Raw genomic sequence first — 14,907 nt, 5'->3', positions numbered from 1 at the left:
GGAGGGAGGGAGGGAGAAAGGAGAAGAGAGAGAGAGAAGCACTGATTTGTTGTTCCACTTATTTATGTATTCATTGGTTGATTCCAGTATGTGCCCTGACCGGAAGATCAAACCCATAACCTTGGTGTAGCAGGACAATGCTCTAACCCACTGACCTACCCAGCCTGGGCCTCAAACACTTTTTAAAAAATTTTATTTATGACCACACCATTTAATATTTGAAAGGTCATAATCTACTGGCTTTTTAATAGATTTTTACCTCTATTAAGTTCTACTCCCAATAAGCTCATCTATTGGACAGGATAAATATTATTTTTTGACAAAAACAAATAGAGGGAAAGGGATGTAAAAAAAAAAAATCACTGAGCACCTACGACCTGCCATACTGTGTCCCAAACTTTCACAAATTGTGTCTCATTAAAGATGCACACAGCCCATGAGGTGGGTTAGATACCCTAAAGAGAGAAAGTGAAATAAGATAGGCTTAGAGCTTATCCAGAATCACAGCTCAAGGCAGGGCCCAGCCCTGAAGCCAGACCCAGACCATCTGAGGGCAATAAACATTCTCAATAGTAACTGCATCTCACAGAGCTCGAGCAACTGCTTATGCAATCTGTTCTAGGCTCTGAGATTGTTTTCAGATTTCAGTCTGCACACAAAGTACTTCTTGAGATGTAGCATTTCAAACCTGACAACTCTATTAATATTACACGGTTACTTTATACACTTTTGGTTCTTTACAGAGAAAGCATGTGGTTTCATGGAAATTATCCATGGCTACAAATTTGGAACTAAAATCCAAACTGATTAAGAGCTGGGATCCCAAACCATAAATAGGAAAAATTTAAGTAACTGAGTCATCTCTGTAACGTAAAAGGCTAAGTGGTTTCCAAACTGTTATCTCTATTTTTACACACACATAAGACTTGGGAAATGTTTATCAGTAATTTCTAACCTGAAGACAATTAGAAAATGAACTTTGGGGAAAAGTATTACACAGTAATTAAAACTCGGTACACAGCAAACATAACTCAAGGAAACAGAATTTCTTGTCCAGGTAAAGAGGGCCATTTCTCAGAGCTAATTTATAACCACAAAAGAAATAAAACATACTATCAACCAAAAACTCCATCTTCAATGAAAGAAGGAAACAACCAGGAGCCCAAACTATTACTTAGGAAGGACACTGCCAAATACTGTGAGGTCTGGACCGAGAAGAGAAGCCGCAGCCTCCTCAACCAGAGCAGGCTGCTGGCTCCCTTAATGTGTTACCACCCTAAAGGCAGGGTGACAATCCTGCATTAGGAAGACAGAAGCAGCAGTGTGTCCAGGCCCTGAAGACATACAAAATGTCTCAGTGGGAGACCCACATTGAAGGCAAAGAATCACAAGGGAGAGGAATTGAGGAGGAAAGGCAGGCAATCAGGAGCAGGAAGCAAATCCCAAATCAGAGAGCCCAGAGAATTTTACCTGAGCCATTACAGACCTTTTAAACCATTAAGTAAGGAGTGTACCGCAAGATCCCCATCCGATCCCCCAGCAAAGGAAGATAAGAGATTTGGTGAGAGGCTATTCATTATCCAGTACAACCTCACAATTCTGCAGTCATTAAAAGTACTAGCACAAGCTGGCCGGTGTGGCTCAGTCGGTTGAGCGTCGTCCCAGGGACTGGGAGGTTGCTGGTTCAATTCCTAGTCAGGGCACATGCCCGGTGTTGTGGGCTCAACCCTCGTATGGGGCGTGCAAAAGGCAGCCAATCAATGTTTCTCTTCCTCTCTCTTCCATCAATAAAAACATTTAAAAAAAGACTCTGCCTAATTTAAAATAAATTTTAAAATACTAACACAAGCCCATTTCCTTAAAGCTAATGAAGAAAAAGGAAAGAAAGGAACACAAGCAAAAAAGCAGTTTAAAAAGAAACTTTAAAAGTATTACCCAAAAGAACAGAAGGAAATTTCAGCCAAAGAAATCCAGTTTCAAAGAAATCACAAGCTTAAGCTAAAAACAGTGTAAGGAATGCAAAGTCAAAAAAGAGTCAAAGAGAAACAAGGTCCCAAACATACAGACCAGAAGCCAGTCAAGACACGAAAGAAACTGGGAAGGCTTTCCCCAAATTTGAGAACAATCCCTAAAATTTATACAATGCTATAAAAATAGCCAGTTACAAAATTAAAGGAACACAGTGTCAATAATAAAAAGCAAATCTGAATCAACCATGCTGGAGTAGCACTAAAATACTGCTCTACTCTCTCTGTAGGAAAATAACAGAAAATCATCCTATATAATAAAAGGCTAATATACAAATTAACCAAACAGTGGAACAACTGGTCACTATTACACGCACTGACCACCAGGGGGCAGACACTCAAGGCAGGAGCTGCCCCCTGGTGGTCAGTGCACTTCCACAGGAAGAGCTCCACTCAGCCAGAAGCCAGACTCGTGGCTGGCAGGTGGTGGGAGCCTCTCCTGCCTCCAAGGCAGTCAGACATCCCCCAAGAGCTTCCAGACTGCGAGAGGGCACAGGCCGGGCTGAGAGACCTCCCCGCAAGTGCACTAATTTTGTGCACCAGGCCTCTAGTTGTCATACAAAGAGGTAATCAATAAAAAAGCAGTCAAAAATTGCATGGAACCAGCCTAAGTGCCCATCAGCAGATGAGTAGATTAAAACCCTTTGGTACATCTACACAATGGAATACTATGCTGTGTAAAAAGGTGAGCGTCTGCCCCTTGGTGGTTAGTGGGCATCATAGTGACCGGTCGACCAGTCGTTCGGTCGTTCAGTCGCTTAGGCTTTTATATATATAGATATTGAAGAAAAGAAACTGGTTGCTTATAGGATTGACAGGGTGAAGGATCCAAGATGAGGCAATGTAGTATCGTCATTAAGAGCACAGGGCAATGGGGGGATAAGCACACATTTGTAATACCTTAACCAATAAAGGGGGGGGAAACTGCATGAAAAAAAATTTACAGAAATGTGTCAGTCAGTTAATTAATAAAAACACTGTTATTTTTCTTGATTTTAAAAAATTTTTGTGGTATTATCTGCTTTTTAAAATTATAATGTATTATAATATCGCCTCCCATTCTAAATATTCACTTCTCTATCTATTAAGAAAAAAATAATCAAACAAATGATTATGAGACCTACATAGAAATATAAAGGAATCAAAACAGAATAAATTTGCCTACAAACAATCATGAAAAGTGTGGACTTAAAGAAATTTCACATTGGGGGATAAGGACACATTTGTAATATCTTAATCAATAAAGGGAAAATAAAAAAAATAAAAAAATAAATTTCACAAAACTAAGTGGAAGAGTACGTGATTCCAGAGATGGTGATAAATACTAAAAATAGACAGAGATCTAATATATACTTAATTGATACTCTTAGAAAGAGAATAAAATAAATGGAACAGAAAAATTTTCCAAGATATAATAAAAGAAAATCAGCTTGATATAAAGAGATGTAAACCTGAAGGTTAAAGTTCTTCCATATTTAAGAAAAAATGAGACAGCAATCAGCATCAAGACATCCTGGTGCAAAAACAATCTTTAAAGCATTCAAGCAGAAAAAGTAAGCCAGGAAGTAGGAGGGAAAACCCCCCGATGGACCTTAGACTTCTGCATAGTGATCCTCCATGCCAAAGGCAAGACAGCAGTGTCTGCAGTTTCCAGGGAAAGACAGTGGAATCAAGAATTTTATATCAACAAAAAACACAATCAAACATTGCCGGGCATATAAAATTTAGCCAATCAAAAAATAAAGCAAAATGAGCAATTCAAGATTGGCAAAACAAGAAAGTATTTAGTGATGAACATTAAAACTAACTAGAATTAAACACCTGTGATAGTTATGATTACAGAAAAGAATATATATTTATAAATCTTGAAATAAGAATTATAGAACTGCATCTATAACAAATGGAGGAGGAAAAGATGGAAAGAGTAAATGTGCTAATTTACTTTTTGAACAGGAAACTACCTATCACATAGTTTCAAAATAAGTAGCATCCTAAAGCTTTTTTCTAATCTTTTTTATTTGTTTTCAAGATTTAATAAATTATCTTGTGGTGAACAAATATTGATCCAAAGCTCAATATATAACTACTCCTATTTCACTTCAGTTTCCTCTTCTGTTAAATTCAACAAAAGCAAATATATGGCTATGATCCCATTTTTATAAAATTACTTCTAGCTACCAGCCAAACATTCAACTTTAGTGAACATAAAAGAGAAGCTTGGAATAATGTTCACAAATGTTTACAATCTTTTTGCCGGATGGTGAGATTTGGGTTTTTTCCTCTTTATTTTTTTGTTTTTTGTTTTTGTTGTTTAACTTACTCTGTACTTTGTTACTACTTTAAAAAATTCATAATGTGCCCTGGCCGGTGTGGCTCAGTTGGTTGGGGAACATGAGGAGGAAGCAGATGGATACTTCTCTCTCACATAAATGTTTCTCTCTCTCTCAAAATCAGTAAAAAATATAAAATTAAAAATTCGTAATGTACAGGTGCCAATTTTATAAAAATAATCAGGTCATCGTTCTTTTTAAACTGAAGAATTAAATTCTAAGGAGTAATGTCAAATTCATTTGGAACTTTTAGGAAACAAGCAAAAAATAAGTCACTGAAATAGAAGACACAGATGGAGTCTTTGCAATATAAAAAGAAAAAACAGAAACTCACCGTAACAGCAGCCACTCTTCGAGGCTGGGTCACTCCTACAACTCTTCCTTCAGCTGTCCAGCCAGCTTCTGCAAGGTACTACAAATAAAATCACATCTAAGTATACATCTGACACCACTTCTCCAGAAACCGTCTCCCCCGAGGTCACGCTGTATTGTGTTAAAATCACTGAGAAAAGAAATGACAGATGGTTCTTGTTCCAAAAGATATTTTGGAAATTATTTTGCAAATGATGGTTCTGAGGCTTGGAAATGTTAGGCAATTTGTTTACGTTCACATCAGAGATGATAATCAGAAGAATCAAGACAGAATTCAACATTCTGACTCCCCAGTCTTAAAAATTTTCATGTACTACGGCTGCTTCAAGGAATAAAACCTATCTGTGAGTCACTCAGAACAGTGATAAGAGGAGAAGGGGGGAAAAAGGAACAGAGCTAAATCTGTAGAACAAAGATTTTTAAAGTACACACAGAGATAGCTCAATGTAAATATCAACCATACAAATGTTTTAGATTAAATAAAAATAATTAGATTTTATATACATGTATATACGCCATTAAATTATATTAGTATACATAAAATTTGACTATATGCATTTATCTGATTTATTTACTTATTTGCTACATATATTTATTTGTTATGTGTTTGATTATATGCATTTTAAAAATCCAAAATGAATATTAAATATTGTTTAAAGTGATTATTTTATGTAACATTATAATACTTCTCACTAGCTTTTATTATTACTAATTATCATTATTCTCTGACTAGAGGCCTGGTGCATGAATTCATGCACAGGTGGGGTCCCTAGGCCTGGCTGGCGATTGGGGCCTATCAGGGGGCCGCCCTCCCGCCCCCCCATTGGGGCCAGGGTGGCAGCCAGCCAGGGAGAGAGGCTGCAGGAGGTTGACTGTGGGAGTGCACTGACCACCAGGGGGCAGCTCCTGCATTGAGCGTCTGCCCCCTGGTGGTCAGTGCGCATCATAGCGACTGGTCAACCAGTTGTTCCTGTTGTTCTGGTTGTTTGGTCGTAAAGGTCGCTTTGGCTTTTATATATATATAGATAATCTCTCAGTAATTTAACATGACTACCTCTTCACATGTGTTCCTCTGTAATTCTATAATAATCATTTTTTATTTACAACTATAGCAACATTCATTTTACCCCTCCTCTCAACTACAATTATTTGAGGATAAAAACTATGCATTACACCTCTGTAATTCAGTCCCCATTGTTACTTTCAGAATATGGCTATTTAATTATTGTTATGGAATTATAATAAATCAAAGACTGTTACTTCAGTACTAATCAGAGAAATTGTGAGTTTAATAAAAGTTTAATAAAAATATGTCCAGTTAGGCTGAATACTTCTTTTCTGAGAGAAGATAGTAAAAATGCAAACGATTAAGTAGAGTTCTTGTTACAAAACCCTTACAATCAAATCGAAGTGCAGACACATTTAAATACATACTCACTTGTGGGATCTGTGTGCTTTTCCCACATCCTGTTTCTCCAACAATCACCACTGTTTGATAGTTTTCTATCAAGTATAATATATGATTTCTAAGCTGAAAGAATAGAAGCATACATTGTAAAAAGCCATACATTTTCTCAAAAGATCTAAACAAAGACATTTAAACATTATGAAATGAGCTGTTCACTGCAAGAAAGTAAATTTTTAAGAGAACTATCAAAATGTATTTCCAACTCTTAGGTACTATTGGTGTCAGTATAAGCTAATACAACTCCAATTGAGTATAAAGTTATCCAAATATATAATGCATACACATTAGTCCCATATTATAGATAAGAAAACAGAAGCTCAGATAGTGAAGCAAGATCACACAGCACACAAATGATGTGTGGGGTTGAACTCCGCAGTCCAGACACTTCCTCATAGCTCAAACTGTGTCCCTCAATGGTGAGGAAGCAACAGTGAATCTACAAGCTTATCTCCTGAGGGTCAAACTGTTTTACATTCACACATACTGGATGAGGTTAACCACCTGAGAAAGAAATCCCGACTGTCAGTATGTGACTAAAATGTTTTGGGTCACAAGGAACTGAGCTACCCAGCCAGAGCCAAAAGGCTTATTTCTTTGATGCAGTAATAATTCATACGAGAAAACAGGATAAAGACAATAGAAAATGGGTAAAGAACATAACAGTTCACAGAAAAGCGAGTTCAAATGGTTGGTAAAGTTATGAAAAATATGTGAACCCATTCATAATAAAAGGAATTACAAAGAAAAAAAATATTTTGGGCCATGTAAAACTCTAATGAAATAGCCCCTTGGCTAAATTAAGAAGGCTGCCATTTTATATCCATTTGGGAAAAGAACATATTAATAAAAGAGGAATTAGCCTGGCAGGTGTGGCTCAGTAGTTGAGCGTCAACCCATGGACCAGGAGCTCACAGTTGGATTCCCGGTCAGGGCACATGCCCAGGTTTCAGGCTCCATCCCCAGTAGGGGGCATGCAGGAGGCAGCCAATCAATGATTCTCTGTCATCATTGATGTTTCTAGCCCTCTCTCCATCTCCCTTTCTATCTCTGAAATCAATAAAAACATTTTAAAAATACTTATATAAGTAAATAAATAAAAGAGGAATGATTAGCAGTCTAGACAATGGAAATCCCTACGTGTAAGAACTTGGCAGCTTTCACCCAGCACTGTCCAGGTGAAGGAGAGAGAGTCAGGGGTGCTGGTGACCACACAACTTGGGTCATTGCAGAGGCACTGAATGAGGCAGGTGTAGTTCATCACCCTACATCAGGGGATATTCGGAAAAAATATCCTTCGAATGGCCTTTGGCCCTGAGCTCCTTCCCAACTACAATATGGCTTCCCATATGGACTTGGCAACAGGGAGAAAGTGTGTCCATGGACTGGGCCCATCTGTACTGAAGAACTATGCTCACTTTAAACAAACATATTCTGAATTCTTGTTTACACTTTGGTCTCTTGTGAGATGATAAGATACTAATGAAATCAACTGTCTGAATGTGCACATGGTGCGCAATAAACACACCAAAATCCTGTCACTGTCTCAGTGGGAGTTAACCTCTTCAACAGAAACCACCTCATATTCCAGTTAATCTTGTTTAAAGAAATAGCCTTTAAAAAGAAAGCCAATGCCCTAGCTGGTTAGGCTCAATGGATAGAGCATCGGCCTGCGGACAGGATCCCAGGTTCGATTCTAGTCAAGGGCACATGCCCAGGTTGCGGGCTCGGAGATTCTCTCTCATCATGGATGTTTCTATCTCCCTCTCCCTTCCTCTCTGAAATCAATAAAAAATGTAAAAAAAAAAAAAAAAAAAGAAAGCCAAAATTGACATGTTGGTAATCTGTTGAAGCTGGGTGCATAGAAGTTCACTGTGCTATTTCCTCTATTTTTCTGTATGTTTGAATTTGCCCATAATTGAAAGCAAAGAGGAGAAAAAAGAACATCATTCCATTTCGTTCAGTTTTCAATATGGAAGATCTAACTGAAAAAAAATCTTAAGGACTTCCCAGATTTATACAGTTAACTAACACACATATTTTGAAAAGGTAATCCCTTCAGATAACGGTGTCTCTGAGTTCTTTGTGTTCTAAAGAATCATTAAGAGTAAGAAGACACTATGCACTTCAGTGCCAAGTATAAAGTTCTTGGAGACGCTTCAGGTCTACAGACTGAACATGCTTATTCAATGTACCTTGAACACTGGCAGCTTCTGCCTCTGCTGCTCTATGGAAAGGGCAGCATAAGGATTGTAAACAACGGTTGTTGCAGAGTTTTCAGCTAAACTTTGTCTCTCTTCAGAGATGCTGACACCTGGTCCCTCTGTACCTATAACAGAAAAATTTTTTTCAGATTCTCTGATACAGTGAACAGAAAAATATGCAAAAGTTATAAATTCAAAGACTAAGCTATGCAACAGAAGCAATGCATTTTATCTCAAACTACTAAGTGATATTAAACTTTAATTTCAGGAAAGCATCTCAAAAAGTACCTATGAAAATACAAAGCTTCATTCTAAGAACAAAGGAGATACAATCCCAGTGGGCTCCAAAATGGCCACACACAACTGCATATTACAGGAGACAATCTTTTTAATTCTGGCCTCCATGTCAGTATTATTACCCAGCACTTAATAAAAGTGACAGAAACCCAATGGGAATTAGCTGAGGCAAAGGATGAGTCCTTTTAACTGTAAGATGGCAGCAAGGTTCAGGGACAACAGTAATCAGGGACTCAAACACTGTCTGGGCTTCCTCCTCCTCTCAGTCTCTTAGGGTGGCTTCTCTACAGGAGCTAAAATCAAGGCTGCTAACAGTGCCAGAGCGCAGGCTCACTGTTTCTTCACCAATCATTCATTCACTCACCCAACAGGGATGGAAGTGCAAGAGATATTGAATGAACACTGGGGAGGCAGGCACTCCTCTCATGCAGCGTACTTGCTTCTTCTATTCTTCCCAATAGAACTTAGTGCATGAACTGGTAGGGGAGGCTCTTTTTCTCTCAGCTTAGGTCCAATGCCCAGCCCAACCCAAACAACCAAGATCAGTGAAGTGTGATGCAATAAATGGTAGATTCCATTTGAATCACAGAATTGAAAAGGTTGGATGGGAAGTGCTGTTTTAAGAAACCACATATTCCACAACAGCTTCTTAGTAAGAACAATGACAATCTGGTTCTCAGGATGTTGAAGAACAGGGAAGCTATATACTATAATGAAAAACTGTTGCCGTGCCGGTTTGGCTCAGTGGATAGAGCGTCGGCCTGCGGACTGAAAGGCCCCGGGTTCGATTCCGGTCAAGGGCATGTACCTTGGTTGCAGGCACATCCCCAGTGGGAAGTGTGCAGGAGGCGGCTGATCGATGTTTCTCTCTCATCGATGTTTCTAACTCTCTATCTCTCTCCCTTCCTCTCTGTAAAAAAACAATAAAATATATTTAAAAAAAAAAAAGAAAAGAAAAGAAAAACTGTTCATGGATATTTAGCCTGAAAAGAAAAATGCCTTAGAAGGAGCACTTTCATGATCGCTTCCCTAACTTTTTTTTTCTTCTATAACTTTTCATGCCAATTTGTTTGTGTAGCCCGAGGACAGAAGTAAGAGTAATAAGTAAACGACACAGGGTTCACAATTCAACTCAACATAAGGAAGATAGTGGAAGATATTTCTAAAAGTTAGGACATGGTACCTCTGTGAATCAATAAAAACCCTCCCTAGAAGTTTAAACACTTGCTGCACAGCCTTTTTTTGGGATAATTACCCAAAACTATTATCTCGCAGGTACAGTGGGGCCTTGACTTACGAGTGTCCCGACTAATGAGTTTTTCGAGATAGGAGCCAGCTTCAGATATCCCACCGCTAGTTGGCGCAGCGAACGTCACAGTGAACGCCACAACATCAGCCCAGCATCACATGTCATTGTAATGGTGAAAATTGATTTGACATACGAGCAATCTGAGTTATGAGCTCCGTCACGGAACGAATTAAACTCGTAAGTCAAGGCCCCACTGTATTCTGAACTCAGAACCTGTGTTGGTATGTGAAAGTACCAAATTCAAAGCTGTTGTCAATTAATATCGAGCATGTCTCCTTACAAAAGACTTGATCCAGTCAAACCAGGACTCATATGTAAATCCCCTTGCTTATTAACCTGCCACCTACCAATCTGGAACAATGCCTGCCTTTTTCTTTGGTCTCTCCCTGCCTCTGCTATGGGGGCCAGTGTCAGGTTTCACCAAAGAAGCTCCCCAAGAGGCTGCAACCCAACATTGCTGTATTGTTTTTGCCAAAATATTGACCTTTTTTCAACAAGATAAAAGATAGGATAGGAACTGGAACAAAGCCTGTGCTCAAAAAGGGCTTCCTTTCTTCTCTTGTTATACATGATAAATTAACATCACTATATCTTAATAATTTCTTGAAACCTTTACCCAAGAAAACCATTGCAAAGAATACCTTATCCTCATCAGCTCTGTTTATGTTCTGAATTCCCTCCTTTTCAAAACACATTTTAAACCTAAATGTCTAGAACATTTTAGCATTGTTCCTGCAAGGTCTCTTCTTCCCACACCAGGGTTTAACCCCCCGAGGTGTCTCCTTCACTACCTCACTTCTCCTGGTCCACCTCAGTATAATATTCTGTTATGAGATCTTTTACAAGAACAGCTGTTGTCAATCAATATCAAGCATGTCTCCTCCTTACAAAAGACTTCATTCAGTCAAACCAGAACTGCTTCCCCCTTATGTACATCCCACGGCCCATTCTGGCTGCCTATGGTTGTTTTTCCCTTGGGAAAATTCTCTATGCTTATGTGAGTAACAAGTTTGTAATTCTTGCAAACCACAAATGTCTTCATTTTTCCACTTGTAAAACAAGGATGAAAATAGCACCCTCCCCCCTCCAATCCAGCATTCCCTCTCACACAGTTTTTCATTTTGAGTGGTGACCCATTAGTGGGTTATGAGATTAATGTAGTGGATCATTACTAGCATTTTGTAATAATGAACTAGAAATAGAAGAAAAAGTTGTACATAAACAGTATTGCTTTCTGGGACAAATGCCTTCATTTGCTTTCTGAAGGCATTTGTCCCAGAAAGCAATACTGTTTATGTACAACTTTTTTCAGGTGTGTGTGTGTGTGTGTGTGTGTGTGTACACGCTGGATCATAGCACAATATATTCTTTACTACAGGTCAGGTAAAAAACCTCCAAAGTTATTGCTATAAAGTTTTTATCAGGCACATAGTTAGCAATCATTAAATATTTGTTGAATGGATGAAGAAAAATGGCAGGCCCTTCTGATCCACTTGTACTAGTCAAACTTTTCTACAGAAATCTTAAGCAGCTCATACAAAGCTCTTAAGGCAGAGATCACAAACTGGTAGAGATCACAAACTAGTTACTCAAGGTCCCCAAACATGCCTTGGTTAAAATGATTGAAATAGTTCATTTAAAACATGTAAAAATTTCCCATTCAAATCTGGATATTTGGCTTAAAAACAAAATCTGGCAATTCTGAGACCATATGACACCCAATCATCCCACCCATCTGACACCCCATCATTCCACCCAACAGTGTCACTTATTTAGACTGTCTGAAAGGTGCTTGTAGCTACCTGAGCTTATGACTCCCAGCCTACAGGATATATTCGTGATTCCAACATCTAGACATATCTGGCCTCAACCACATTCTTGACCTTCACCATGTATTTCCCACATCCTACTTTCATACCTTGAACTTCAGTTTCTTCATCTGTAAAATGAGAGTGATACCAGATGATCCAAGTAAAAGTGACTAGCATAAAGTTAGGGCCCAATAAGTACAGTATGTTCTAAATCCATTCCCACCTCAGTTAATGATAACAGTTTACCCATTCCTAGACCAGTGGTTCCCACACTTTGATATATGCTGGAATCAGCTGAGAAATCTTTAAAAAATACTAAAGCTTGGTTCCTAACCCTCCTGACTTCTGATTTATTGCCATGAGGTATGACAGAACAGCAAAATATTTAAAAGCTTCTCAAGTGATTCAACTACACAGCAAAATTTGAGAACCACTTACCTGGTCACCTAATCCAGAAATGAGTCATTACTGACTTCACCTTGCCCTCCATCTGCCTCTAAAATGTCTCTCCAATAAGGTCCCTCCTCTCTGCTCCAATGCCAAAATTAAGGCTTTTAATATTCTTCCTCAATTTTAGTAGTACCTTCTCTTAAGGGTGCCCCTGACTCTAATTTCCACCCCTGACCATTCCACACAACACTGCCAAAGTTATATTTCTAAAATAAAACTGATCACCCGGAAGGCATGGCTCAGTGGGTAAGCTATGAACTAGGAGATCACCGTTTGATTCCCGGCCAGGGCACATATCCAGGTTATGGGCTCCATCGTCAGTGTGGGGCGTGCAGGAGGCAGCCGATCAATGATTCTCATCATTGCTGTTTTTTTCTCTCTCTCCCTCTCCTTTCCTCTCTAATATCAATAAATATATACTTAAAATAAACCTGATCTTGTCATCCCTTGCTTAAAAGCAATGAAGTCCAAATTCTTTAACTTGCCATGAGAGCTCTCACAGTGAGGCCCCTGTCTTTCTAGCTTCATCTTCTGCTATACCCCAAAATACAGGGTGGGGGAAAAGTAGGTTTACAGTTGTAAGTATGGAAAACAGTTTATTTTTGTGTTATTATTTATTAGTAGCCCTGAGCATGAATCCGTGCGCCAGTAACTCGCTGCCCCCCTTTGCCCCCCGCCCCTTCCCGGCCCCATAGCTTGCTGCCCTGCCCCCTCCTGTAGCTCTCCACTGCCTGCTTGTAGCTCACTGCCCCACCCTCCTCCTGATCTGTGATCCGGTTGTTATGTGGTCAGTCGTTACATAACGACCATTTGCATATTACATCTTTATTATATAGGATTGTATTATTTTCCATATGAACAATTGTAAAGCTACTTTTGCCCCACCCTATATACCCTACCACTTATCACTATCACACTACCCAATTATTTTGTTTTTTTGGGGTCATAGTTGAGGCATGCATCCATCCCACTTAGCCTTTGTTCATGTTGCACCCTTTACCCAGAGCTCCATTTAGACAGTCTCCTACCTCTCTGTGGAACAAAACCTTATTTGTGCTTCAGTGTCCACCTCAAAAATATCAGTCTTTATGAAATACTTCTCATCCCCATATTCAATCTTTCCCTCTCCTCTATAGTACTTGCATATAATTATAATGGTTAATATGTGTCCAGTGCTAACAGCTTTACATGTACTCTCATTTAATCTTCAAAACAATCCTTGGGTAGATGTTATGCCCAACTTACAGACGGGGTAACCGAGACTTTCAGCACTTAAGTGACTTTGCCAAGTCACCAAGTTAGTAAATGGCAGTTAAGGATGGGCTCTGCTGCTTGACTCAAGCGCCCATTTTCCTTACCACCACCTTTTCGTGCCTCCTTTTAAAATCTCTTCTAAAGGGTACCCAACTTCATAGTATAATTGAGAGAATAAACCTTGAGAGCAAAGCAGAGCCCTGGTCTCCCAGATGTCTCCTGGCCAGAAGATCTGGTGTTCAATAAGTATATTCTCAATGAATAAACTACATAATGGAATAAAACTCTTAGAGTAATCCCATGTTCTTTAACTAAAACAATATACGGGTCCGATTTTCAATAGTTCATTCAGGCCTTTATTATACTTAACACTTTGACCTATTATTAAAGGCCTGAATAAATAGAGGGTATCTCATTACTTAATGGGAGCTTAATTTTGGCCGCAAATAAGACTCAGGATGGATAACTGGCTGATGACCTGAAATGCTGAATCATAAAACTGTTAAGAGACAAACTACAGATTTTTAAAAAGAATGAGCACATCCCTTGCATGGGTTTATCTCCCACATCACATATATGCCTGGTCAGAATTACAGGGATCCACTCTAAAACACCCTTCAAAAGCTTTCCCTGTGTTACCTTCTCCGACTCATTTCATTTCTGCTGCAATACACTTTGCACATCCAGACCTGCAGAGGTGCAAGCGGTGGAAAAATGAAACTTTTGTTTTTCACTAGAAACTGACTGAAGGGGAGGAAGTAATGCATCTCGCAGGGTCTCGCGTGTATACACTCAGTAAAATCCTGATGGGGAAAATTAAAACAAAACAAGCAAAGCATCTTGGGGCTGAGATTCGTGTTAGCCTGCAAGAGGCGAAGGGCGTGGCAGCCACCATGAAAGAGTTCACTCTCTGGCGGACACTCGGAGTGGACAAGAAGGACCCTAAGACAAAAGAAGACACTTTCCCTTTTCGTGAGCACTTACTCTGTGCCAGACACGCGTGGTGCTCCTTATTCGAGCCCGCAAGATGTGATTATTCTGCCTGTTTCACAGGCAGGAGCCGAGGCTCAGATCAAAGGCACTCGGCTGCGGGCAGAGCGGACAACCCGAACACAGGGAGTCTGACTCCATAGCTGAGCTCCTAAACCCTGAGCCGCACCGCCTGTCCGGTCACAGAGTCGCCCCAGGGCAGTAACAGGACACGCGTGGGCGCTTTAGCGTTTCCCCATCTCGCGGGTTGGGCAAGACAGGCATCAGGAGTGAGGTCAACGAGGCCTGGAGGGGCTGAGAGACTCGAACAAGGTCACAGAGAATTTCCGCCCCGGCTGGGAGCGGACCCCCGAGTCCCCTAGGACCCCTGTGGGCGCCAGAGCCACAGAGCCGACCAG

The 14,907-nt window shown here is 39.8% G+C and overlaps 1 protein-coding gene across 1 annotated transcript in view; it reads right to left on the bottom strand.

The window, feature by feature from the left end:
- The window catches only part of DHX35 (DEAH (Asp-Glu-Ala-His) box polypeptide 35), a 67,261-nt gene that overhangs the window by 48,336 nt on the left and 4,018 nt on the right, over positions 1-14,907 (bottom strand). The window contains exons 3-5 of the mRNA XM_005867324.2: positions 8,390-8,523; positions 6,168-6,260; positions 4,692-4,769 (exon numbers count right to left, since the gene is read on the bottom strand). Of these exons, the coding sequence (XP_005867386.1) occupies positions 4,692-4,769; positions 6,168-6,260; positions 8,390-8,523 (305 nt within the window). The remainder of the gene's footprint in view (positions 1-4,691; positions 4,770-6,167; positions 6,261-8,389; positions 8,524-14,907) is intronic.

Source organism: Myotis brandtii, unplaced genomic scaffold, assembly GCF_000412655.1.
Source record: "Myotis brandtii unplaced genomic scaffold, ASM41265v1 scaffold248, whole genome shotgun sequence".
NCBI lineage: Eukaryota > Metazoa > Chordata > Mammalia > Chiroptera > Vespertilionidae > Myotis > Myotis brandtii.
Note: the sequence above shows the minus strand (reverse complement) of the source record. Positions and strands in the feature narration are given on the sequence as shown.